At 35.5% G+C, this 27,180-nt stretch overlaps 13 protein-coding genes and 1 pseudogene across 13 annotated transcripts; 7 read left to right on the top strand and 7 right to left on the bottom strand.

Moving 5' to 3' along the window:
• Positions 1–9: 9 nt before the first annotated feature.
• LOC145274139 (bifurcating [FeFe] hydrogenase gamma subunit-like) lies at positions 10–474 on the bottom strand. Its single transcript, XM_080127308.1, has one exon. The coding sequence runs from the start codon at positions 472–474 to the stop codon at positions 10–12; it is 465 nt and encodes a 154-aa protein (XP_079983434.1).
• A 1,064-nt stretch (positions 475–1,538) lies between these two features.
• LOC145274138 (Holliday junction branch migration complex subunit RuvB-like) lies at positions 1,539–2,570 on the bottom strand. The gene has a single exon (XM_080127307.1). The coding sequence runs from the start codon at positions 2,568–2,570 to the stop codon at positions 1,539–1,541; it is 1,032 nt and encodes a 343-aa protein (XP_079983433.1).
• An 86-nt stretch (positions 2,571–2,656) lies between these two features.
• Positions 2,657–3,682, top strand: LOC145274137 (anthranilate phosphoribosyltransferase-like). Its single transcript, XM_080127306.1, has one exon. The coding sequence runs from the start codon at positions 2,657–2,659 to the stop codon at positions 3,680–3,682; it is 1,026 nt and encodes a 341-aa protein (XP_079983432.1).
• A 32-nt stretch (positions 3,683–3,714) lies between these two features.
• Positions 3,715–4,503, top strand: LOC145274136 (indole-3-glycerol phosphate synthase-like). The gene has a single exon (XM_080127305.1). It carries the CDS (start codon positions 3,715–3,717, stop codon positions 4,501–4,503), a length of 789 nt encoding a protein of 262 aa, XP_079983431.1.
• A 255-nt stretch (positions 4,504–4,758) lies between these two features.
• Positions 4,759–5,157, bottom strand: LOC145274134 (5-formyltetrahydrofolate cyclo-ligase-like). The gene has a single exon (XM_080127304.1). It carries the CDS (start codon positions 5,155–5,157, stop codon positions 4,759–4,761), a length of 399 nt encoding a protein of 132 aa, XP_079983430.1.
• Positions 5,158–5,395: 238 nt separating this feature from the next.
• Positions 5,396–6,121, bottom strand: LOC145274133 (serine acetyltransferase-like). The gene has a single exon (XM_080127303.1). The coding sequence runs from the start codon at positions 6,119–6,121 to the stop codon at positions 5,396–5,398; it is 726 nt and encodes a 241-aa protein (XP_079983429.1).
• Positions 6,122–6,242: 121 nt separating this feature from the next.
• LOC145274132 (putative malate:quinone oxidoreductase) lies at positions 6,243–7,574 on the bottom strand. The gene has a single exon (XM_080127302.1). The coding sequence runs from the start codon at positions 7,572–7,574 to the stop codon at positions 6,243–6,245; it is 1,332 nt and encodes a 443-aa protein (XP_079983428.1).
• Positions 7,575–7,645: 71 nt separating this feature from the next.
• LOC145274131 (oxygen-dependent coproporphyrinogen-III oxidase-like) lies at positions 7,646–8,587 on the top strand. The gene has a single exon (XM_080127301.1). It carries the CDS (start codon positions 7,646–7,648, stop codon positions 8,585–8,587), a length of 942 nt encoding a protein of 313 aa, XP_079983427.1.
• Positions 8,588–10,511: 1,924 nt separating this feature from the next.
• On the top strand, positions 10,512–11,057 carry LOC145274130 (ECF RNA polymerase sigma factor SigM-like). The gene has a single exon (XM_080127300.1). The coding sequence runs from the start codon at positions 10,512–10,514 to the stop codon at positions 11,055–11,057; it is 546 nt and encodes a 181-aa protein (XP_079983426.1).
• A 1,192-nt stretch (positions 11,058–12,249) lies between these two features.
• Positions 12,250–13,605, top strand: LOC145274129 (ATP-dependent protease ATPase subunit HslU-like). The gene has a single exon (XM_080127299.1). The coding sequence runs from the start codon at positions 12,250–12,252 to the stop codon at positions 13,603–13,605; it is 1,356 nt and encodes a 451-aa protein (XP_079983425.1).
• Positions 13,606–20,048: 6,443 nt separating this feature from the next.
• Positions 20,049–20,996, bottom strand: LOC145274128 (transaldolase pseudogene; annotated as a pseudogene).
• A 134-nt stretch (positions 20,997–21,130) lies between these two features.
• Positions 21,131–21,901, top strand: LOC145274126 (hydroxyacylglutathione hydrolase-like). The gene has a single exon (XM_080127298.1). The coding sequence runs from the start codon at positions 21,131–21,133 to the stop codon at positions 21,899–21,901; it is 771 nt and encodes a 256-aa protein (XP_079983424.1).
• A 104-nt stretch (positions 21,902–22,005) lies between these two features.
• Positions 22,006–23,475, top strand: LOC145274125 (amidophosphoribosyltransferase-like). The gene has a single exon (XM_080127297.1). It carries the CDS (start codon positions 22,006–22,008, stop codon positions 23,473–23,475), a length of 1,470 nt encoding a protein of 489 aa, XP_079983423.1.
• Positions 23,476–25,229: 1,754 nt separating this feature from the next.
• On the bottom strand, positions 25,230–27,119 carry LOC145274124 (DNA topoisomerase 4 subunit B-like). The gene has a single exon (XM_080127296.1). It carries the CDS (start codon positions 27,117–27,119, stop codon positions 25,230–25,232), a length of 1,890 nt encoding a protein of 629 aa, XP_079983422.1.
• Positions 27,120–27,180: the final 61 nt, after the last annotated feature.

Genomic DNA, 27,180 nt, shown 5'->3' with positions numbered 1-27,180 from the left:
CTGATAATCCTATCCAATAAGATCAGTAATTTGATCATAAGTAATATTACCGTATGGTTCACCATCTAAAATTACCGTTGGAGCAAGTGCACAATTTCCCAAGCAATATACTTTTTCAATTTTTACACTATCTCCATCCAATGGATAGCGCTGTTTAAGTTGCCTCATAATTTCACGAACCCCCATGGATTGACATGCTTCTGCTTGACATATTTTTAACACATGTTTTGCTTTAGGAGGAGGCTTATCCTGTAAATTCAAATCATCATAGAATGTCACCACACCGTGTACATCCGCACGAGAAATATTAAATACTTTAGCAATCACTGAGAGACTATTTTTTGGAATATAGCCTAATTTTTTTTGTATCACAATAAGTGCTTGCAATAGTTCGCTCTGCGGAAGCACTTTTACACCAAGTGATTCTTGGAGGTTAGCTAGAATAGCTTCAATAATATGTTGTGCCTGACTCATGTAAATCTTACCTAAAGGTTACGCTTTAAACATTAATTCTAAATGTTTTTCTAACTTGAAAATAAAAAAACTTAGTAAATTTAACTCAATTATACGTTTTTTAATTCAATACTTTTGATTTTTTATTGATTAACTTTGCTTTGACTACTGTAAAAATAATACCCTAATCCTATATACAGAGCAGTACTTTCATTCACTATATGTAAAGGACTATTCACGTTAGCACTATGGCTATAATCACTGTGAACAAGTCCCATAAACCATCGAATTGAATTATTATAATTAAATTGATGCCGATATGTTAACGTAAGCCTAAACAAGCGGGACAACTCCCCATCCTTTGCATCATAAGCCTCTCTACCAGTGATGACTTCCTTTGGATTAACTTGATAATAAAGATCACTTACATGCTGACTTCCATAGCGTATCTCAATCGCACTCTCTAAATTAAACCTCTCTCTTTGTTTGGCATGAGGTTGTAATGAAAATTCTATCTCAGGATGTACCTCATAACCTTGATATGCTATTTTATCAATTCCTAAATTTAAAAATAATGGCAATGAAATATCAATATGTGGATGAGCATGGTACACCACCTGAGCACCTAATTTTAATAGTGGAGGTATAGCATCCATTCCTCTACGATGAAAGTTATCTTGAGTAAACACCTCTTTACTTGGGTCAGCAGATTCTTTAGAAAATTCTGCTGCAGAACGAGTATTTCCCCCCACTGGTGGACTAAACCCAAAAGTAAGATTAAGGCGAAAAGTTTCACTGATATCTATGCCAATTTCTCTTTGCTCTAAGGTTACCTTTTTAAAACGATAGATAAATAGAGGGGTTGGCGTGATGATAAGATAACGATGATTAGAAGCTGGATAGTGTGGTATAGAACCATAAAATAAACCAGCTCCCACTTGCCATTTAGGCAAAGCAGAATTTGTTAACGTACTTGCAAAAGAACTGTATGTAAACATACTTATGCACAAGGACGATAGACAAAATATATGACGAGTAAACTTAAACATAATAAATTCTAAAAAATAAAGTAATTACAACAAATTTTATTGCTGAAAACTTTCCTCACATTTTGAATTTTTCTGATAAGGAGATAAACCAAAGTGCTGATAAGCAATTGGTGCAACAATACGCCCTCGAGGAGTTCGTTGAATCATACCAAGCTGAATCAAAAAAGGCTCAATTACATCTTCTAACGTACCTTTATCTTCGCCAATCGCAGAAGCAATCGTTTCAATTCCTACAGGACCACCTTGAAACTTTTCAATAATAGTTTGAATAAAAAGTGTGTCTAATTTATCCAAACCTTTACTATCCACCTCTAATATTTTAAGTGAAGAATCTGCAATCTCTTGACCCACAATACCGTCACTGTTAACCTCAGCAAAATCACGTACTCGACGTAGTAATCGATTAGCAATTCTAGGAGTACCTCGTGAACGCTTGGCAATTTCCAAAGCACCTTTAGGATCAATAGGGATACGCAATAATCCTGCTGAACGTGTAATAATTTGTGCTAACTCATCAAAAGAGTAATATTCCAAACGCTGAATAATACCAAAACGATCACGCAATGGTGCCGTGAGCAGGCCTGCACGAGTTGTTGCACCAACAAGTGTAAAAGGTGCCACATCAATTTTCACCGATTGTGCCGCAGGACCATCACCAATCATAATATCTAAGTGAAAATCTTCCATCGCCGGATACAACACTTCTTCCATTACCGCACTCATACGATGTATTTCATCTATAAATAAGACATCACCGGGTTCTAAGCGAGTCATGATTGCTGCTAAATCTCCCGGCTTTTCTAAGGCAGGACCAGAAGTACTGTGTAAAGTTGCTTGCATTTCATTTGCCACAATCATGGCAAGGGTAGTTTTCCCCAAACCTGGCGGACCATATAACAATACATGATCCAACACTTCTGAACGCCCTTTTGCTGCTTGCAAAAAGATACTCATTTGATTGCGAACTTTAGTTTGTCCAATGTATTCTGTCAACTCTTTAGGACGAATTGCCCGATCAATATCTTTAGGCTCAATCACTTGAGCACTAAGATTTTCATTTAATGCCATGAGTTAGTTAAAGTTGTTACTTATTTTGCAATGTTTTTTAATCTTATAATTAATTGTAAGATTATATACGTGAAAGGATAATTACCATGGAAAATTTTAGAGGAACGCTTAACAAGATTTTAGAAGGCAATGACCTAACTGAGCAACAAATGACTGCACTCATGAATTCTATCATGAATGGAGAGGCAACAGATGTGCAAATTGCTTCACTATTAGTTGCACTCAGAGCAAAGGGCGAAAGTTGGGAAGAAATTGTCGCTGCTACAAAAGTCATGCGTGCATTAGCGACAAAAGTAACGGTTAATAACCAAAATGAATTAGTGGACACAGTCGGTTGTGGCGATGGTTCATCAACTTTCAATGTCTCAACTTGCTGTGCCTTTGTTTGTGCCGCAGCAGGTGTACCAGTAGCTAAACACGGAAATCGCTCTAATACCTCTGCTTCTGGATCTTCTGATGTACTTGCCGCTGCTGGAGTAAATTTAGATCTTAATGCTGAACAAGTCGCAAAATGTATTGAAAATCATCAAGTGGGTTTTTTATTTGCACCCAAACATCACAGTGCCATGCGCCACGCCATTAATGCCCGTAAAGAGATGGGAATTCGCACCATATTTAATCTGCTAGGTCCCCTCACTAATCCAGCCGGAGTAGAAAATCAAGTTATCGGGGTGTTTTCTAAACAATGGGTTGAAAAAATCGCACAGGTATTAAAAATGCTTGATAGTCACCACAGTATGGTGGTACATTCTCGTGATCATTTAGATGAAATATCCATTGCTGAAAAAACTGATGTAGCCGAACTAAAAAATAACACTATCACAACTTGGGTAATTGATCCAAAAGACTACTCTTGTGCTCATGAAAACTTGAATGACATCATCATTAATAGTGCTGAAGAAAGCTTACTGATGATGCGTACAGTAATGTCAGGTGAAAAAGGAGCCGCTAGCGATATAGTCATACTAAACTCAGCCGCTGCTTTATATGTAGGGAAAAAAGTTTCTAGCTATGCAGAAGGCATCAACTATGCACGTGAAATTTTACAAAATGGAAAAGTACTAACTAAATTTGAAGAATTTATTCACTACACTCAATCATTTATAAAATAATATTAACCTCTTAACTTATACAAAAACACACTATGCACTCGATATTAAAAAATATTATTAATCATAAAAAAAAAGAAGTGCAACTTCTCAAACACACCTATTCCATTGAATCTCTACGTGAGCTAATTGAACAACAGACACCCTGTAGAGGATTCACTCAAGCTATTGAAAAAAAAGTTAACGATAAGAAAAATGCCGTCATTGCTGAGTGCAAAAAGTCCTCACCCAGCAAAGGGGTTTTTGTTGAACAATACATCGCGCCCTTAATTGCTCAAGAATATGAGGAAGCCGGAGCTTGTTGTCTATCTGTACTCACCGATGAAAATTTTTTTCAAGGAACAGTAAAAGATTTACAAGATGTACAAGCCTATACAACTTTACCCATTATTCGCAAAGATTTCATCATCGATCCACTACAAATTTTTCATTCACGAGCAATTGGAGCAGATTGTATTTTACTAATTGTTGCTGCTCTAGGTACACAACAGCTGAATGAACTCTTTCACTGCGCAACAGAGCTAGGGCTAGATGTATTAGTTGAGACTCATAGTTTGATGGAAATTGATATTGCTAATAATCTCTCTCCAAAACTAATGGGAATTAATAATCGCAATTTAAATACGTTTGAGGTTGATTTACAAACCACCATTCAGGGAAAATATTTTATCCCTGAAGACTCCATCATCATCACTGAAAGTGGAATTCAAACTCAGGAAGATATTAAAATGATGAACGATAATAATATTTATTCTTTCCTGATTGGAGAAAGTTTTATGAGTCAACCCTCTCCAGGCAAAGCATTAAAACAATTGTTTTCTTAAATAATCGTTTACGATTAATATCCTAAAAACTCAGAAATTTGAAAAATAGAGTAAGTATGTATAAGAAAAATCATTTAAAAAAGCAAAATTTATCATAAATAAATATTTTGAAGATGATTTTAACTATGTTAGTGTGGATGGGATAAAAAATACCAACAGGGATAAGACATGGGAAGATAATTTTAAGTGGATAAAAAAATACTTCCTAAAATTTTAGTATTAGTTGCTATTTTGCAACCTAAATATTTCACCACCCTACACTCCACCTTCAAAAATCATATAAGACGGAGTCATCACAGCATCCAAACGAAAATCAGTTTCCTCAGTAGGTAACTTGCCATTATATCGCTGAAAATCATATCCAACACCTATTGTTATCGGTGCAGATGAAAATCTTTTCTTTATATTAGCTGCCAATGTCCGATCATAAAATCCTCCTCCCATACCCAAGCGATTGGCATATGAATCAAAAGCTACTAATGGGGTAAAAATAACATCTAATTGTTTTGCTAAATAATCTCTTCGGCATACTGGCTCTGGAATATTAAAATACTTTCTTGGCAATAATCTCCAATTTGATACAGGTGCTTGGCAAAAAACCAGAGGATAATCTTTCTTCTTAACAAGAGGTAAAAATATTTGATTGCCTCTCATTTTCAATAAACATGCAACCTTATATAGATTCAACTCAGATCGAGTAGAGGCAAAAAGTGCTATACGCTTATTCGTTAATTCTGACAATAAACTACACTCAACCAATCTACTAAACTTAATGGAGTCAATAATCTGTTTAGCTTTAGATACCTCTTTCCTCTTATCACAAAAAACCACCCGCAATTGTTTTTTTTGTACAGCAATGTCCATAAACTAGTAGAAAATTTATTCTAATAAATTACCCATCTTTTTTGGTTGTTTTAGTACCAGTTTTACTATCTGCCTTTTTATTTTTACTGACCACCTTTGTCTCGGCTTTCTTTTTAACTGTCGTAGACTTAGTCGTACTTTTCGCTTGAACTTGATTATTAGCATAATTTTGTTTAAACTGTTTTTCAAGCTTACTCAAGCGATCTGCTAAAAGACTAATTGCTTCAAACTCCGGATTGGGATGATCATAAGCAACACCATAAGCTTCAAACTCTAATTTATCAACCATCTTTCTCTTGCTGACTCTATCCAATCCAACTGGTTTAGCAGGAATTCCCACTACCGTTGTTCCATCTGGAACATCTTTTAATACCACAGAATTAGAACCAACACGTGAATTTTCTCCTAATACAATAGGTCCCAATACCTTCGCACCGGCACCCACAATGACTCCAGATAATAATGTTGGATGACGTTTTTCTTGTACTAAACTAGTCCCTCCTAAAGTGACCCCTTGATAAATTGTGCAATCATCCTCAATCTCTGTCGTCTCACCGATAACAACTCCTATACCATGATCAATAAAAAAACGTTTACCAATGGTTGCACCAGGATGAATCTCAATTAAGGTAATAAATCGAGAGATATATGAAATAACACTCGCAATAAAGTGCCATCCTTTACGCCAGAACCAATTAGCTATACGATAGAAAATAATTGCTTGAAACCCTGGATAAGTCAGCACAATTTGCATTGTACCAATAATTTTTGAATGTGGAGAAGCTGGATCACGATCCTTAATACATGCAATTTCTTCTTTAAATCGATTATTCCATTCTTTTATTTTTTTCATAACAAGTTGATTTTATTATTTTTTATGCCAAAGCCAAATTCTCATGTTCAAAACTATCATCATAAGATAAATCTAATGCTTGAACAATATACTTTAAATCATTCATTGCTACATTTAAACATGTTGATGCTCCAGTTGCAGGAGCAACATTAAAAATAGCTGAATCTTGTGTAATTTTTGTTTCACCAAAAACTAATTTTCCTTTAACATGATTAACTAATAATGGGCGAGAACCACCAAATCCTTTAGCAAAAGTTAAATGCTTTAAACGCATATCCGGTATGATTTTTCTCACTTGCCTAACAAATAAATTCTTGCCAAAAGGCATATCATATAACGCATAGCGTCTAATAATCGGATTGCCTAATAAAGAAAACATTGTGCTTGGGAACTTTGATTTAATTTTTACACATTGTAAATAATCACGATAACCTCCATCAATATAACGCTCCATTTTTGGAAGCGGTAACAAGGTTGGTCCAAACCGTGTACGCCTATCCTGAGTAATATCAGCATCACCATGTACAGCAGCAAAAGGCAATCCTTTTTGCTGAATAGTATACACCTTTCCACGCAAGGCTAATGAAGAAAAATAAAAATTCCCTCCAGCAGAAAGCAATGAATAATCTTCTGCTAAACCAAGTTTATGTGCCATGTATAAACTATAGGCACCTGAGGCAGTGACTAAAAACTTACAATGCATTTTTTCTATTAAGCCATAACGCTTAATCAGTAAAGTGTAGCCCTCTTGATTTTTCTTTATATCAATTAAACGAGCATTCAAAAAAATCTCACTATCAATACCATTTTTTTCCTGCAATAACTTAGATTGACTGACAAATGATTTTGCCAAAAGCCCATAATTGATAGCACTATAACTTTCTTTGTATCCCATTGCAGCAATGACATCAGGGCGTCGATAACCATCTTTATGAGCGACCTGTGGCTCAATTTTGCGAATATCCTCCCATTCTAACCATTGTAAGCGAGGAAAACCCTCCTTAAACTCTTTATAACGTTCTTGTAAATGATTAATCTCCTCATCACCTACAGCAAGCACCATTTTTGGCATGCTATGAATAACCTCTTCTCGATTTGGCAAGGACATGCAATACTGACGCAACGATAATGCTCCTGCACGTAGCTTTAATGCTTTTTGATAATCATAATTTGTTTCAATCTCTCCTGCATGTAAAGTCTGTGAATTATTCGTTGCCCGAGAGTTTCCTGCAGCAATTTCTGATCGTTTATCAAGCAATAATAAAGAGATATTCTTCACATATTTACTTAACGCATAATACAATGCAGTACCACTCACTCCAGCACCAACAATAGCAATATCAATTTTTTTCATCAGTTTATGTCTGCTTTTTACACCTTAAAATTATAATGACAGCTTTATAATTTTAACTTGTATCTAAAAATATGATGACCACACCCTGCATTGAAAATATTAAAAATTACTTGCTTAACTTTCAAAGTAATTTTATCAATACATTTGCTAGCATTGATAACCCTGAATGCGTTATCATCGACAAATGGAAAAAGGGCAACCATGAAAAACTTAATGGTAACGGTATTTCTTCATTAATAGAAGGCGAAGTTATTGAACGTGGTGGTGCAAATTTCTCACATGTAAAAGGTAACTCTCTTCCACCCTCAGCCTCTATTATTCGCTCAGAACTTGCCGGCAAACCATTCCAAGCAATGGGAGTTTCCATTGTGATGCATCCATACAACCCTCTTGTACCCACTGCACATGCTAATGTTCGTCTATTTACTGTTCAAACCAATGATAACCCTGATGACTTAAATAAAAATGTATGGTGGTTTGGTGGTGGTTTTGACCTCACTCCTTACTATCCTATAGACGAAGATATCATCTATTGGCATCAACAAGCTCAAAAATGTTGTCAACCCTATGGAGAGCATGTTTATCCTGACTTTAAAAAACAGTGTGATGATTATTTCTATCTTAAACATCGTGATGAAACCCGAGGTGTCGGTGGATTATTTTTTGATGATTTAAATACTGAATGTGGTTGGGAATTTGATCAGGCATTCAACTTTATCCAACAAGTTGGCAATACATTTTTAGAAAGTTATTTTTCTATTGTGAAAAAACATTACCAAAAACCCTTTACTCAACAACAAAAAGATTTCCAACTTTACCGAAGAGGACGTTATGTAGAGTTTAATTTACTCTATGATCGAGGGACCGTATTTGGTTTACAATCTGGTGGGCGTACCGAGTCTATTCTCATGTCTATGCCCAAACATGCTAGCTGGCAATACAACTATCAACCTGATTCTAACTCTCCTGAAGGCAGACTCAATGACTACCTCAAACCAAGAGAATGGTTATAAAATAATGCTATAGAGGTAAACAATGCTTACCTTACTCTCGCCTTCAAGCACCCATTTACTACTTTTATTGCTGATATTGAAGGAGACTTTTACACAAAACCTTTTTTGAATTCTTGTCGCTAATTTTTTGTTTGAACCTTAAAGAGGTTAACCCAATTTGGCTCAATTTGGAGTGTTGTATTTATTATGTTACTTCACAAAATTCCATATTTCTCACAATTGCCCTTTTACTTTACTCCTGATTTTAGCTTTGAAACATATTATGATGTTTTATCCAATGACTGGTATTCCAACAATATACGAAGGAACACCATTTTCATGGCGTTTCATAAAATACTCATAGTTATTGATGAAATTACGATTGTCTTTAACGCTTTGTAACCAAACTCTTGCAGATGCAACAACGTCAGTACAAAAGATCTTTATATCAAGAATTGCTAGAGCAACATAGAGACTGATAAGGTAGCTACCTGAATCTACTAAGCTTTCAATTTGTTTAAGTAATTCTTCCATATGCTTTTTACTCGTAACGTTTAAACTCAGTTGGGCAGTCCGCTGGAGTGCCTTGTTAGACTAGACAATTTTCCATTTTGCCTCTATTGTGTCTGTTGATAAATTAGCACCACAATCCCACTCAATGAAATACTTTCCATTCCTATCTTTAACTCTGTATGTGAAACAAACACCTGTCAATTTTCCGATTACACCACTTCCAGAAGGGTAACTATACCTTGGGTTGTCAAGCACTTCAATAATAAGGTTAGTTAGATTTAGCAATTTTAACATCACCAATATTTTGTGCCAAGTCACAGGTTACTTCATCAAGCCATGAAGCGTCAATTGTAACCTCTTGTTCAGTAGATGGAGACCTTTGCATAAAACCCTTTATTGAGTTCTTTTTGTTAATTTTTGCTAAACATTGGCTGTATTTTTCTGGGGGATTACATATTGACCAATACCCTGACAGGAAAAAAATACTAGGATAAATTATCTAAAGTTTGCTAATTAAAATGAAAAAAAGTATACACAAATTTAACAATTAATTACAAACACTTAAGCATCTATATTTATAAAAAACCAACGAATTACTTAAAAAATTCATGGGATTTTCTTTTGCTAAACGTATAAAGTACAAACCCATCAAAATAATCATATAAATTTAAACGAGTTCATACTGATTAATAAGCCATGCGGTTAAAACATTTGAGAAATTGCTTAGGGTTATATTTCTCTTTTATTCAACATTGTAAATTGGAGAGTTTCATGAAATACAAAAATATATTTATTATTCTCGTTATTGCTTTATTGACGACTTCAGTTCATGCTGGCTGGTTTGATCATGAGAATGATGACCACCACCATGATGATAATTACAAACATCGCTACGACAAGCATAAGAAGAATTTTCGATCACATGATAAATTTATCATGAAAAGTTTTTATCGTTTAGATAAAAATGACGATGATAAAATTTCATTGTCAGAGCAATTAGCGTTAACTGAAAAAATCCTTAAACGCATGGATGATGATAAAAATGGTGAAATTAACGAAGATGAAAAACCCAAGCGTCGCCACCGTTGGGCAGCACGTGCATTAGGAATCACCAAAGATACTTCTTTCCCAATAAAAACAGAAACCCTTATTGCCAAAAGCAAAGAGAATTTCACTCAAAATGATGAAGATAAAGATGGATTTTTAAGTAAAGAAGAATATTTTCGTGGTAAAAAGAAAGAGATGTTTAAGCGCATTGATGTTGATGGAGATGGCAAAATCAGTCAAGAAGAATTTATCAAGCATCAATAAATTGACTTTCACTTGAACCATCTTGTAACGGGTTCACATACTTGGTCTCTCTTTGTGAACTCGTTATATAATTAACTTTTCATCTAAAGCACGAATCAACTTAAGAATTAATACCCAAACAATGCCTATTAATTTTCAAGACCATCAGTGTATGCTTGCTATACAAAAAGGCGATAAAGAAGCATTTGGAGAGTTGCTAAATCGTTACCAAAAACCTCTGTATAATTTTTGCTGGCATATGGTGTTAGATCAAGCAGTTGCCGAAGACATTGTGCAGGAAGTTTTTAAAAAACTGTGGCAATTTCCTCACCATTACAAAGCAAACAACCATGCGACATTTAAAACTTGGTTATTCCAAATTGCTAAAAATCAGGCGATTGATCTACAACGCAAAGATAATCACACAGTAGCTGTTGATGAGATTGATAACAGTGAAATAAATGATGACTTCAACCCCACACAAACCGCTTTAATTAGTGAAGAATCGAAAAAACAACTTTATCAAAGCCTCAAACAACTTTCAATCATACAACGCAATGTAATCTCACTATTTTACTTTGAGCATCATTCTCAAAAAGAGATTGCTACTTTATTGAACTTAAGTATTCGTCAAGTTGAAGGACACTTATACCGAGCACGTCATAAACTTCAACTCAGTCTCATGTAAGCATACAATCCATTACACACATATCATGAAAAATTTATACTCTCCTCCTGAACCAACAGCTGATTTTCATCAACGCCTGCAGGCAATTACTGATTTACCACAATATCCCCAACTAGAAAACCAACGCTTTCGTCGTTACTGGCAGGCACTTGCTGCCTGCATCATACTTTGGGTACTGATGCCAAGTACCAGTACTATACCTACGCTAGAAAATAAATTATCAAAAGATGACCCATTAATGCTGATAGAAAATGAGAGTGAGGCTTATTGGCAAGATATCTATCAACAAATGGATCCATTTACTCTTCTTGATTCATAATCGTTAATAAGAAATTTTTACATTAACAAAAGCTAATCACACTCTATTAACCTAGCATTAATTACTCAAATATTTTTATTAGACAAATCTCTTGCCCCATAAATAATAGGAGCTTTGATTGAACAGTTATTTGTATAATAAAGATATAAGTTATAAAATAGTTCGCTGTCCTGTTATCTTTCCATTGCTCACGTAATTATTGTGTCAATAGGACATCTTCCTATCTAAAAACTCAATACCCTATTCTCATCTTTACGATCATCAAAAATATTTATCTATAAGTCATGAAGAAAATCCTCTCTCCTATATTACCTATCAGTATTTTTATCGGCGGTGCAGGTTTGATGCTTATTTTATACCCCCACCTATTCCCACCACCTGTTCTTGATGAAAGCGTACGAAATTCTGATATACAAGAATTCATTGCATACGGTACATTTCGTAAAAACAAAACATGGGACAGTTTCCTGTACAGGACTAAAGGAGATTTTAAAATTTATCTTGGAGTGAATGGAAACTATATTCTTGAACTACAAAAAAATTTCAAATCCTACAAAGGAACTAACTGTTTTATTTATCTAAATGACCGAGCAAATATCCAAGATAAACAAGATTTTCTTGATGATACAAAACGCATTAAATTAACAAAATTAAAAAGTTTCGCCGGGTCGCAAATATATGAAATCTCTCCTACACAGTACGATTTAGCTGACCCTTTTCAATCAATTAGCATCTTGTGTGAAATATTTGGTGGATACATAGGCAACGCAAATCTCAAAAAAGGATAACAAATTATTTAAAATCGCAAACACACCCCCATATTTTGCATAAGAGTACTATTTTTATTTAACATTAACAAAGATTTATTTCACTATGGCACAACAAGCCCAAGATCTCACCCCTCAACAAATTGTTTCCATTCTTGATGGTTATATTATTGGACAACATAATGCCAAGAAAGCCATGGCAGTTGCCTTGCGTAATCGTTGGCGACGTATGCAAGTCCGCCAAGACCTACAACAAGAAATTATGCCAAAAAATATCTTAATGATTGGTCCAACAGGTGTGGGCAAAACTGAAATATCCAGACGTCTTGCCAAAATGATTGATGCACCATTTATTAAAGTTGAAGCCACTAAATTTACCCAAGTGGGTTATGTTGGCAAAGATGTAGAAAGCATTATCCGTGATCTCACCCATGCTGCTTATCAAAAATGTCACGACAAGGCTATGGTTAAAGCACAAATTGAAGCAGAAAAAAAAGCTGAGGAAGAGCTACTCAATATTCTCTTACCTTCAGCTCCTTCAAATCATACAGATGAAGATGAAAATGAAAAAACTAAACAAGAAAACCGAACAAAAACTAAGGAAAAACTGCGCCAGCAACTCAGACTAGGCGATCTAGATGACAAAGAAATCACCATCAAAACACATCCTCAAAAAGCAAACTTACATGTCATGGGCCCGCCAGGACTAGAAGATATTGGCGATCAACTACAAGATATGTTTAAGCAAATCAACAACCAACAACCCAAACGCAAAAAAATGACGGTAAAGGAGGCTAAACAAGAACTGCAAATTCAACAAGCTCAAAACTTAGTTGAGGAAGAAGAAGTTCGCCAACTTACCATTGAATCCGTTGAGCAAGGTGGTATAGTCTTCTTAGATGAAATTGATAAAATTACTCGTGGAGGTGAAATTAAAGGAGATGTTTCAAGAGAAGGCGTACAACGTGATTTACTGCCTCTCATTGAAGGTACTACCGTACAAACTAAATATGGATCAGTTAATAGCGATCATATTCTCTTTATCGCTAGTGGCGCATTTCATCAAAGTAAACCCAGCGATCTTATTGCAGAATTGCAGGGCAGACTACCCATACGAGTGGAATTGAATTCATTGACTACTGAAGATTTTGAGAAAATTCTTTCTGAACCCAAACACTCACTACTCAAACAATATTCTGCACTTCTAGAGGCTGATGGAGTAGTATTAAAGTGGCAACGATCAGCTATTCAAAAAATTGCTGAAATTTCTTATCAGGTTAATGAAAAAAACGAAAATATTGGTGCTCGTCGGCTACATACCGTCCTAGAAAAGCTTTTGGCAGATATTTCTTTTCAAGCTCCTGATCATATAAATTCCACTGTAACCATCACCGCTAAAATGGTCAGTGAAGAACTGCAACATTTAGCTGATGATCAAGATTTAAGCGAATATATTTTATAGATACATCAAGAGTTTTTCCATACAAGTGTACTTATTAATCAGCTTAATATAGCATTGATATAAATATTAAGCTGTATCATAATTTTAATAAAATAAAAGCACGAAAAAAAAATTGCAAAGTTAAATAAGAAAAATAATAAATTTACCCTGCATATCTTACTTATTTTGCAGTCTCCATAAAATCCAATACAAAAAATGATGGTTTACAATTGTCTGTTGACTTTGAAGCTCTCTAAATCTCAAAAAAAATGAATAGGGAAACAATAACAATTTAATATATAGAGAATTTTATATTATGAGAAAAAAATTATTTTAACTATTGCTTCTTTCAGCAATAAGTTTATTTTCATCTTTAAGTTTTGCTGGCAGTGGTGATGGTGGAATTATAACCGTTAACAATGAAACTAAATACAGCTTGTATGTTACTTGGGTAGGTGTTGGTTGTTTTGACTGAAAACCTTATTATCTTACATGTGAAAATAAAACTATCCCTGCCGGTGAACGCCGTACATATAAATATAATTGGGGAAAGAGAGTCAAGTCGTTTAGAGTTTGATTTCTTTGAACTCTTCTAGCAAAATTTTACATACTGCATACTAATTTTCTTCATTTTTACATGTAAAAAATAAAGAAAAATACTAATGAAATCAACTCCTTAATCATCAAACATCTCTATTTCTGTTTTACTGATAATAAAAGCGGTGACTTTATAAAAATAAAAGAATAAGGCAATCCCCAAAGTAAGGATTGTCAATAACATCCAAATAACCCCATTACCAATTGCATGCCCTAAATTTAACTCACATCTAAGTTTGCCAATCTTTTTTCCATCACGATCGACAATAAATGTATGATTGATGACAAACTTAGTATGATAGTAAAAATAAACAAACATTGCCAAACCAAGCGTAACTACGGATAAAAGAAACCAAATAATCACATTACCCAGTATATCAACTACTGAAATATCACTTTGTAACTTACACCCTTTCGGAAGAGATATAGTATTTCCTATCATATTTTTTCTCTTAAATTAATCAATATACCCACACCATAATGTACACTCATTTAATCATCCAAATCCCATACGTCAAACTTTTCTTAGGTGATTATCCCAATAGTTTTGATAATGATGATGACCAAACATCCCTGTCATACTTGTATAAATAAAACTCTTGTCAAATTCTGATACACCACAAACTCTTTCAATCTTTTCATTACTCAATACTTCTCCTTTGCCATTAATGGTAATTAATGCATTTCCTTTTGGGGAAGAAAAAGCAATAGCATCTTTATGTGAATGGCACGATACTGAACCTACATAATTTGAGAACTTTGATAAAACTTGCTCTGGAATCGCATGGAAATATAAACCATTTGTTTGATCAATGCTAGCGATTAATGGGACTTTTTCACGAGCATCTCCTTCGTATTGTCCTCCTATCCACACTCTTCCATTTACTGCAACATCCATATGCCGTAAAGATAATCTTTTCAACGCATCATCAACTTTATATTTTCCTTGTAACTGACCAGTGTGAGAATTGATAAAAACAATAGAAGAATGCATAGTATGCAAGTTCAATTTCGTTCTTCCTGTATCTGGATGAGTGAGTATCCCCCCATTAGCAACACACAATGTTTTTTTATCTGGCATAAGTATTATTTCATGCGGACCAATCCCATATGTGCTAAATTCACCAACTCGTTGAAATTGCTTTTCTGTATCATAAATACCAATTAAACCCTCACCATCTTCATACTTGTTTTCTGTTGCAAATAATAACTTTCCATTCTCTGAAAATACCCCATGTCCGTAAAAATGTGAGTATGATGGGGTTTCAAAGAAAATAGGCTTTTGATTCCCTGTTAAATCTATAGCTAAAGCAAAATTTCCTGGGCGTCTGGCAAAGGTCACAACTTTATTTATTTTTCTGCTTATCGCCGAACCATGACCACGTTCTGGGAGGCGGTAGCTTTTGATAATGATACCTTGATCATTAATCAAGGCAACACCAAATTGGTTATGCTGATTTTTATAAGCACTAATATATAAATTTTCCTGAACATCCAATTCGGCACGTAATCGTCTTGGTGCCAAAGCAAGAAATATTGTCGCTCCAAGATGCTTTATGAATTGTCGCCTTGGCAATTCATAATCACTATGACATTTAGTCACCATCATTTAGTCACCATCATTTAGTCACCATCATTTAGTCACCATCATTTAGTCACCATCATTATAAGAAAAACCCGTTGTCAATCCTGTAGCTGTTGAAAATTGCTCGCTTAATAGTTCAATAAGAAAACTTATATTCAGCTGTAAATACTGTATAGTTTGTCGTTTATCGCTATCTTTAAGTATTGCTGAGATGGGTAGATTCAATGATGAAGAAGTCTTAATTACCTGTGCAAAGTCAAAATAAATGGTATTTTCTAAATCACTTTCAGGTGGTAAAAGTGTTGCAATTTGGCTCTTGGCAAATAGCATTCTTAATCCTTGTAAATTAGATGTAAGTAAACGCATAGTTGATTGCGAACGCCATAGCGGTGCTGACTTTGGTCGATCTTTTTTTGGTGGCTGACGCAGAAAAACCCCGATACGCGAATCATTAATTGCCTGCAAGCCATGTATTAACGTCCCAACTAAAAAATTCATGGCTTCTTTATTAGAAATATAGTTTGGGTTAGTTAAACTTGGTTTGAGAAAATTCTCAATTAACTGAGAATCATCTATCCATTCTTGATGAATTTTCATAGCCATTTGACTAAGATTTTTAGCAACAGTTTGTATATAACGACAACGAAAAGAATTTTTCTTTTCTAGCGATTCGGCACGACGTCCAAATAACAAATATTCTGCCGCACCAATTCCTTGCACCGCAACACTCATCTTCTGCAAAGAAGACAATTGAAGAGCCTGAGGATTTTCTTTTGCTAATATAGACTGAACTTGACGCAACCCAATTCCCTTCCTATCGGGGAAAAAGAAAAAACGTTCCGTGCGATTATTTGATATAACTGGACCAACACGTAACCATTCAATACTACCCCATGCCTCAACAACTTGATAAAAATAGTCTCGACTTTCTTGTAAATTATTATGATTGGCAAGGCGACATAATTGATTGGTTTTTTCCTCAAAACCCTTTGTTGCCTTGACAAGATTTTGATAGTTTGGTTGAATATAGTCATTTAATGTATGCTGCAATATTTTTTGCTCAATATTTCCAGCAAAAACATTAACAACAAACAAGCCCAGAAAAAAAGTACTAAATTGAAAGTAACGCATTTTTAAACTATAAACTCTCTAAAAATTTAATCAAATCCTTTCGATCAGATTTGTTTAATTTAGCAAAACGATCTCTAGCAACTTTCGCTTCACCACCATGCCACAAAATAGCTTCAGTTAGGTTTCTTGCTCGACCATCATGAAGAAAAAAAGTATGATCACTTACAGTTTTAGTTAACCCTATTCCCCATAAAGGTGGTGTACGCCATTCCCGTCCATTGGCAACACCAACCGACTGGTTATCTGCTAATCCTTCTCCCATATCATGCAATAAAAAATCAGAATATGGCCAAATTAACTGAAAAGATTGAGCTTTATTTAACGCATCTCGCCTAGTTACAAATTTGGGTGAATGGCAAGCAATACAACCATTTTTATAAAACAATTTTTTTCCATTTAACACTTGTTTATCATCCACATTACGTCGCGCAGGCACTGCTAAATTTTGAGAATAAAAAGTAACCAAATCCAAAATAGGATCCGGTGCTTCCGTATTCCCTAATTTTTTTTGCACACCGGTAGGAAAATCAAAACATTCTTTTTGTTTTTTCGTACAATCACCATAGGAATTTGGAACTTCTGGTGTTGAGATACCAATATCCCCAGCAAAAGCACCTGCACTTTGTTTTTTAATGGAAGAAACTTGTGCCTTCCAACCAAAACGTGCAAGCACAATCTTTCCTGTTTTATCATCTATTGCCAAACCAACCTTTCCTGATATACCATCTTTATCTTGATCATGCGGATCAGATAGTGCCAATATATCACTTGGATGGATTGCCTCAACTAACCCTAAACCAATCATTGGGTTAGCCACTCGTGGTGATAAGGTTGTTTTTTTATGCAATGGACCATAAGTCAATTTCTTAACGCTATAGTGTGGATATCGAAGAGATACAGTTGTTCCATCTGCCAAAGTAACCATCTTCTCTTCATATAAAACCTTCATTTTTCCCTCTGCCTTAAGTCCTGGAACAGCCAAATCTTGTAACTGTCCACCATAAGTGGGATCTGGATGATTACGCTGTATATACTTAGTAATTTTTTTTGTTTCTGAACTATTTATTTGTTGAATATCACGAATATCTATATGACCAATACTTAACTTTGTATCTGCATCATAGCTTAAACGAAGAAACATTGAAACACTATGTTCATCTGGCTCTGGAGGACGTCCACGACCATCTTTCACATGACAACTCTGACAAGAACGTGCATTAAAAATTGGTCCTAAACCATCAGAAGCATGAGTTGATGATGGAGAAGATACCCAAATTTTTCTAAACATTCCATTACCTAACAAAAAATTTTGTTGCTCTTCAAACGTTAAATTTGCCGAAGGATTAGAAAAGGAATTTTGATTAATCATTTTCTGGGAAGTCCCCGCACCTCCCTGCATAAGTTCAAATTTCTCTGCCTGAGAAAAATTGTTAGTGGGTCTAGTGATTTTCCATACTCTTTGCTTATCTTTCTTTGACAAATCTTTACGCAAAGGCATAACAGACTCTGTTTTATCCACCTGCTGAGTCATTGCTGCTAAAGGAATCAACAACACAAAAGCACATGCTAACATTTTTATGTTAGCATGTATAAGCGAATATTTTTTCATTGAAACAACAAAAATAGACATAATTTTTTCTTACTGAAAAACACTATTAGGATTATCTAAGCTATCAGAACCCTCTATCTCAACATTCCCTAAATCAAGAGCAGTAATTGCCCGCTCAATTGATTTTGTCTGTTTAAGTAATGAATCAATAGCTTTTTTTACCACAGCATTGCCCACACTATTACCCGAGGCAATCATTTGATCATAAGCTTCAACATTCTCAGCTCTATCAACTAATTCTTGCATCGCTTGCATCGTATCATCTAAATCTTTTTTCAACTGTTTATCCACCTCACCGTTTTTTCCGCTGACTAACACTGAGATAGCTGGACCACTTACCACTTTTCCATCAATCCTAGTGTATTTTCCTAAGTATATATTTTGAATACCTAATGCATCATAATAATACGAGTTATGCGTGTTATCAGAAAAACAATCATGTTCTTCCTCTGGATCACCAAGAAGCAAGCCTAATTTCATGCGCTCACCTGCAAGCTCACCATAAGATAATGAACCCATTCCTTGAAGAATTGTACGCAAACCACTTTTTTCATCACCTTCAATAAGCCCCTGACGAGCCTTCCCTTGACTTGCCCAATTATCAACCATTTCCTTGAGATCATCCACCAAAAGAGTTGATGCTGCTTGTAAATATGCTCGACGCCTATCACAATTACCATTGGTACAATTTTCAAGACTATAATCTGTATAAGGACGCACTCCTTTTCCTGCTTCATTACCATTTAAATCTTGTCCCCACAATAAAAACTCAATAGCATGGTAACCCGTAGCAACATTCGCCTCAATACCACCAGCTTCTTGCAATTTATCAGCTAATAATTCAGGAGTAATTCGTGTGGCATCAATTTTCTTTCCATTCACTATAAATGAAGAGTTAGCAATAACATTCGCCGTATATAAACTATTATCATCACTTTCTTCACCATAGTATTTAACATCAACATAGTCAATTAACCCCTCATCTAATGGCCAAGAATTGACTCTTACTTCCCAATCATCAACAATTGCATTACCAAAGCGATACACTTCGGTTTGTTGATAGGGAACTCTCGCCTTTAACCAAGCTTCTTTTGCCTGCTTTAAGCTAGCTTGACTAGGCTTATCTAAAAAAGATTCAATTGCTTTATTTAAACGCTCTGCAGTGATGAGCGAATCACTGTAACCAGCATGAGCAATATCGGCATAATTGCTTAAAACTGCTTGTGCAGAAACATCATTTTTTTGTGGCATAGTTGTACAGCCTGTCGCAATAAAAAGATAACCCAGGAGAATAGCTATTGAAATAGCATTTTTATAAAGTATATTTTTCATGAATCTCATCTACAGATAATAAATAAATGTTGAAGCACAAACTTGCCAGAAAGCAAACTTATCCTCTTTTTTAAATTTTTAAATAAAATTAGGTGAAAATATCACCCAGCCTTATCTGTAAAGTATAACTAACTTTAACAATAACGTCAATATATATTGACGTTATTGTTTGGGTTTTTTTATTATGGGGATACTAGGGTTAACTTTTTTTTATAATTGCCTAATATATTCCTCAAGCTGAATGGTGTCTTGGCAAAAACGTTCAATTCCTTCTGCTAGCTTTTCTTTTGCCATTAAATCTTGATTATGATGATCAATAAATTGCTGTTGATTATAGCTAAGCTTATTGCCACCAAGCTTATTAGAGTCTTGCTTAGATAACTTTGCCGCTTGATAATTATCTTCCATGATACTACCATCTAGCTCTTCTATCAAGACAGGTGAAATGGTGAGCAAATCACAGCCCGATAATTGCATAATCTCTCCACTATTACGAAAACTTGCTCCCATAATTTCTGTTTGATAGCCATGTTTTTTATAATAATGATAAACCTTTGTGACAAACTTCACACCAGGATCCTCTTGAGGATCCGTTGAAATAAAGTTTTGATTATCACGATACCAATCTAATATTCTGCCAACAAAGGGTGAAATAAGCGTTACACCTGCCTCAGCACAAATCACAGCTTGTGCAAAACTAAATAACAACGTAAGATTGCAATGAATTCCTTGTTTCTCCAACTCCTTAGCTGCTTGAACACCTTCCCAAGTTGAGGCGATTTTAATCAATACGCGTGAACGATCAATGCCTCTCTTAGCAAATAAATCAATAATTTTTTGTGCATAAGAAATAGTTTGTTGCCTATCATAAGATAATCGTGCATCAACTTCTATTGATACCCGACCTGGAATCACTTTGACTATCTGCTCACCAAAACCTACCAATAATAACTGCATACACAATGAAATATCTTGCCCTGATTCTTGAATAATTTGTCGAACAAAAGGCTCATATTGAGTTTGCTTAGCTACCGCAAGAATTAATGACGGATTCGTTGTTGAATCCTGAGGGTGCGTCCTTTTTATTGCCTCAATATCTCCAGTATCTGCTACAACAGTGGTAAATTTTTTTAAATACTCTAAATACGATAAACTCATGAGAAAAATTGTAATTTTGACTAACTTGACTATGCTATAATTTAATCAAGTCAAATGTAAAAAAATGTATCTATGATTTAAATTATAGGGCATCATTTTGAGCGATTAATCCTTTCTTTGCTGTACTTAATATAATGCAAATAAATTCTGTTCCTGCTGGATTTGAATCTGGGATGAATAATCTTATATGGATTATGCAATCAGAAGAGCAATCTGTAGCAACTATTGTTGATCCAGGTTATGCAGAACCCATCATAAACTATCTCAAAAAACATTCTCTTTCTGTCTGTGATATTCTCATCACCCATCATCATTACGATCATACTGATGGCATACCTACACTACTAAAAGAATTTCCAAACAGTAAAGTTTACGGTCCTAAGGAATCACCATGCAAATTTATTACTCATCCATTGCAAGAAGGGGACAAAATATTAAGTGAAGGTGTGCATACTCACTTTGAAGTTATTGAAACGCCTGGACACACCCTTGATCACATCTGTTATTACAGTGCTGAAAAGCAACTTTGCTTTGTTGGTGATACCGTATTTGGAGCCGGAGCTGGAGGGCTATTTGAAGGAGATGCCCAAACTTTTTGGTCCTCAACAAAAAAAATCATGCAACTGCCTAGTAAAACCATGCTTTACTATGGACATGACTATACCTTAGAGAATCTTTATTTTGCCAAAAAAGTTGAAAAAAATAACTCGCATATTTACACACACATTGAATTATGCAAACAAAATCATCTCTATAATGGCTGTAGCACAGTAGAAACCGAACATTTAGTTAACCCTTTTTGGCGTTGTGATCAACCTGAGATAAAAGCAGCATGTGAAGACTACGCAGAACAACTGCTTGATAAACCCGTAGATGTCTTTGCGACACTACGAAAGTGGCGATAAAAAATAAACAACCAGCATAATGATAGAAACTCTCACATTAACAACCACTACTCTCTTCCCCTTCTATCATCTTTCTATTCCAACAATATTTTAAACATTATCTCATGTGTGGTATTATCGGCATTTATTCTCCTAAAAGACAAGTTAACCAATTATTATTTGATGGACTAACCCTCCTCCAACACCGTGGTCAAGACTCCACTGGCATTGCAACTTTAGATAAAAATGAATTAAAGTTACGTAAAAATAATGGGTATGTACGAGAAGTCTATCGAACACGTCATATGAATTATCTTAGCGGTCATATCGGTATTGGGCATGTTCGCTACCCAACTGCTGGATGCTACACCAAAAAAGAAGCACAACCTCTATATGTTAACTCTCCCTATGGTATTGCACTGTCCCACAATGGCAACCTAATCAATTCCAGTCAACTAGCCAGTGAACTCTCTGCTAGAGATAAACGGCACATTAATACTCGCTCAGATTCAGAAGTACTTCTCAATCTTTTTGCTGATGAACTCTATACACATGGAGATCTTAAGCTACAACCTGAAGCATTGTTTAAAGCGATTGAAGGGGTAAATAAACGAGCGAAAGGTGCCTATGCTACAGTTGGCTTAATTGTTGGCTATGGCATCATTGCTTTTCGTGATCCACATGGATTACGTCCATTAATTTTAGGAAAACGAGAATACAAAGGCACAACCGAATGGGCAGTAGCCTCTGAAAGCATTGCCTTAACGACACAAGATTTTGAAATCGAACGAGACGTCAAACCAGGTGAAGCCATCTACATTACACTAGATGGACAACTACTTAGTCATCAATGCACTAGCACACAATTCTACAGCCCATGCATTTTTGAATATGTTTATTTCTCTCGTCCAGACTCCATTGTAGATGGTCTATCCGTACATCAAGCTAGAAAAAACATGGGACACTATTTAGCAGAAAAAATCAAACGTGTCATGTCACCTGAAGATATTGATGTCATTATGCCCATACCTGATACCAGTCGCACCAGTGCTCTAGAAATGGCAAAAGTATTAAATATTGACTATACCGAAGGACTTATTAAAAACCGTTACATTGGCAGAACTTTTATCATGCCTGGACAAAAGACAAGAAAAAAATCAGTCAAACGTAAACTCAACCCCGTTACCTCAGAATTTAAAGGAAAAAAAGTTATGCTTGTAGATGATTCCATTGTACGAGGAACCACCTCCAAAGAGATTGTCTCACTGGCCCGTCAAGCAGGTTCAAAAAAAGTCTATATCGCTTCCGCTTCTCCACCGATATTTTTCCCCTATGTTTACGGTATTGATATGCCTAATCAAGAAGACCTGATTGCTTATCAGATGAAAACTCCTGAAAAAGTTGCTGAAAAAATTGGTGCAGACAGGGTCATTTATCAAGACCTTGATGATTTAATTACCGCAGTCAAAACCAGTGGTTCAAATCCCTCTATTCACGATTTTGATACCTCTTGTTTTGATGGAAAATACAGCACCGGTGATGTTACACAAGAATATCTTAAATCCATTGCTCATAGACATCAAGAAAATGTCTAAATCTGACTAAAATTAATATGCACCCTCTTTTTAATCAGTTAAAACCTAACTATTATTCTCATTTAGAGGTGTAATAAATTCTTCAAATAATGCCTTAATTTGCATCATTAACTCATCATCGACTTTATGGATTAAGCCTTTAAGCAGTAACTGATTAATATTGGATTTATTGAGTGAAATCAAATCTCTTAAGGCATAGGCAAAATCAATTTCTTTATCTGGATGAATATTACGCATCGCACGAATAATTGTCTTAGATAAACGAGGTTTATGCAACACTAGTGATGTCAGTATCTCCTCCGGAGTAAACCCTTCTAAATATTCTGTATAACTCTCAATGAGTGTTTGAGTTTTAACTGGAGATATTGCAATGGTATTAGCTAAGGTTTTAATGGCGGTATTATCCATTTTAGTCATCAAATAATCCATTCTTGGATCAAGATTGACACTCATTGGGCGGAGCATTTTTATCGTGATCATATAGGGAACACTTTCTTCATCAAGCTCTGGTGAACTGCTACGTAACACTCGATAAAGCATAAATAAGGAAGCAATTAGCATACTGATAAAAAAGAAAATAAAGAGTCCCCATGGAGCAATAAACTGCATAAATAAGGAAGCAACAATTGGTCCTACTACTGCACCAATACTAAAAATAATCAATAATGTACTCATTGCAGGAATTGATTTTTCAGCATCCATTTGATTGAAAACAAACTTGATACACAATGGATACATACAGAAAAAACAACTTCCTAAAATTGCCGCACACAAAACAATCCATAGCCAATTACTTTCAAAATAAATACACCATAACACAAAAAATGAACTGATTGTTGCAACAATGTTCAAAGCTAGTAGCAAATAACGTGCATCAAATTTATCAGCCAGCTTACCAACGGGAATTTGTAATAAGATAGAACTTCCAATAGCCGCAGCCATTAATATAGATAATTGACTACCACTTAACTCCATCCACGTACCAAATAAAGCCAGTAAAGAGGTTAGAGCAGAAACACACCCACCGGCAAACATTGCCATTACTGCTCCACTAGGCGTATCCCTAACCATCTCTATGATCGGTAGTTTTTCTTGATTACCAATAATTTGTGGGGTTTTAAAATTCGTCATCACCAGTGGTACCAGTGATAATGAAACAAATAGGGTAACCAAACTAAAGGCACGTAAATCACTTGGATCAAAAATCGTTGCCACAAATGGAGCAGCAAGTAAACCTAAACCATAGGAGAATTGATACAACGAGTAGATAGTTCCTCGAGAATTGCTTTCACTGGTAGCATTAAGCCAACTCTCTAGGGTGAGATAAATAATTGACATTGCCATACCCACCACAATACGCATCAATAAAACTGCCCACTCATACTCAACAAATACATGCAAGCTAGCAATCATACTCACCATTGCCCCAACAGCAGCATAGCTACGAATATGTCCAACTTGGGAAATTATAATATGTCCATATTGACTTCCCAAAAAGATACCTAATGAATATCCTGCCATCACCCAACCAATCACAGAAGTAGATATGCCATTCATCTCAAGATTAATTGGCAGAATAATAAATAAAACATTATTACCAATTGAAGCAAGTAAAATCGCAATCAAAATGCTTTTGATACGATCAATAAAGCCAATAATAACGAGAGTTTCTTTAAACATATCTTGTTTCTATGATTCCATGTGGAAGCTACTACTCATGAGAATATATAAGTATATACAAACGTTGTTTAATCTTAGACATCAGCTAGATCACCTTTTTCTTCTAGCCAAATCTTTCTATCCATTACACGTTTTTTTCCCAATAATTTATCCATCATATCCATAGAGTTACTCTCCTCATCCACTGTTAATTGGATGAGGCGTCTAGTATCTGGATGTAAGGTGGATTCACGAAGTTGTAATGGATTCATTTCTCCCAAACCTTTAAAGCGAGTAATTTGCACATTTGCATTGCCTGAATAACTATTAATAATATGATCTCTTTCCTCTGCATCAATGGCGTAACGTGTTTCCTTGCCCATGTCTATACGATATAGCGGTGGCATAGCAATGAATATATGCCCTCTCTCCACTAATACACGAAAATGCCTTAAAAACAATGCACATAACAGCGTCGCAATATGCAAACCATCTGAATCCGCATCCGCTAAAATACATATCTTACCATAACGTAACTTTTCCATACTAAACGCATTTGGTTCAACCCCTATTGCCACAGAAATATCATGAATTTCATCTGAAGAAAGTACTTGCTGAGGCGAAACTTCCCATGTATTTAAAATTTTCCCACGCAAAGGCATAATCGCTTGAAAACTTTTATCTCGTGCCTGCCTGGCAGACCCTCCTGCTGAATCCCCCTCAACTAAAAATAACTCTGTTTGTTCAATATCTTGTGAGATACAATCGGTTAGTTTCCCCGGTAAAGCAGGACCACTGGCAACCTTTTTTCGCACAGTTTTTTGACTGCTATTTTGCCGTTGTCTGGCACTATCTATAATTAAGTCACAAATCTTACGAGCAACATCCATATGTTGATTGAGCCATAGGGATAAACAATCCTTAACCACTTGTGATACTTGGCTCACCACCTCTCGTGAAGATAGTCGCTCCTTTGTCTGTCCCAAAAACTGTGGGTCTTTCATCTTAATAGCCAACACATAAACAAGGTTTTTGCAAACATCTTCAGCCGTAATTTTTATACTACGTGGTAATAAATGATGAATGTCTAAAAATTCACGAATGGCATCAGTTAAACCTGAACGTAAACCATTCACATGTGTGCCCCCCTCAGTTGTCGGCACAGCATTGACATAACTTTCATTAATCATGCTACCAAACTCTGGCAACCACGTCAGTGCCACATCAACACTACCGCTATCATCACTACTTTCAGCATGAATCACCTCATCAGGCAAACGCACACAATTAACTAATGAACTTTTTAAATACTCTGATATACCTCCCTCATACTGCCAAGAGACTTTTTCATTGGATTCCTCACCGAAGGCTTCAATCTCTAATTCAATTTTCAATCCTGCACACAAAACTGCTTTGGCACATAAAAAAGCTTTCAGACTCTTCGTATTAAATTTAGCTCTCTCAAAAAACCCCTCATCAGGATGAAAATGCACTATCGTACCTGTATTATTTTTGCCAACTTTACCAACCAACTGTAAAGGAGTCAGTGCAGCTCCATCCTTAAAATCAATTGAATACAACCCTGAATCACGCTTAACCTGAACTTGTAACTTGCTACTTAAGGCATTCACCACCGAAATACCCACACCATGCAACCCCCCAGAAAATTGATAATTGCTATCAGAAAATTTACCACCTGCATGCAACGTTGTAAGAATTACCTCAACCCCGCTACGTTTCTGCTCAGGGTGTTCATCCACGGGCATTCCTCTGCCATTATCCTCCACACGCATAGAACCATCCAAAGCAATGAATACCTTAATTTGATTAGCATAGCCGGCAAGAGCTTCATCAACGCTATTATCAATCACCTCCTGTGCGATATGATTAGGATCTTGCGTATTGGTATACATACCTGGACGCTTACGCACTGGATCTAAACCCGTTAATACTTCAATCGCTGAAGCATCATATTTTTTTATCATGTTTTATAATTTTTAATGGTGTTCTATATTTCACAATCGTTGTATATTTTAGCATTTTATA

This window comes from Euprymna scolopes, unplaced genomic scaffold (assembly GCF_053919585.1).
Source record: "Euprymna scolopes isolate OS-2025 unplaced genomic scaffold, ASM5391958v1 sca272, whole genome shotgun sequence".
Taxonomy (NCBI): domain Eukaryota; kingdom Metazoa; phylum Mollusca; class Cephalopoda; order Sepiida; family Sepiolidae; genus Euprymna; species Euprymna scolopes.
This window is presented reverse-complemented; position numbering and strand designations above follow the sequence as displayed.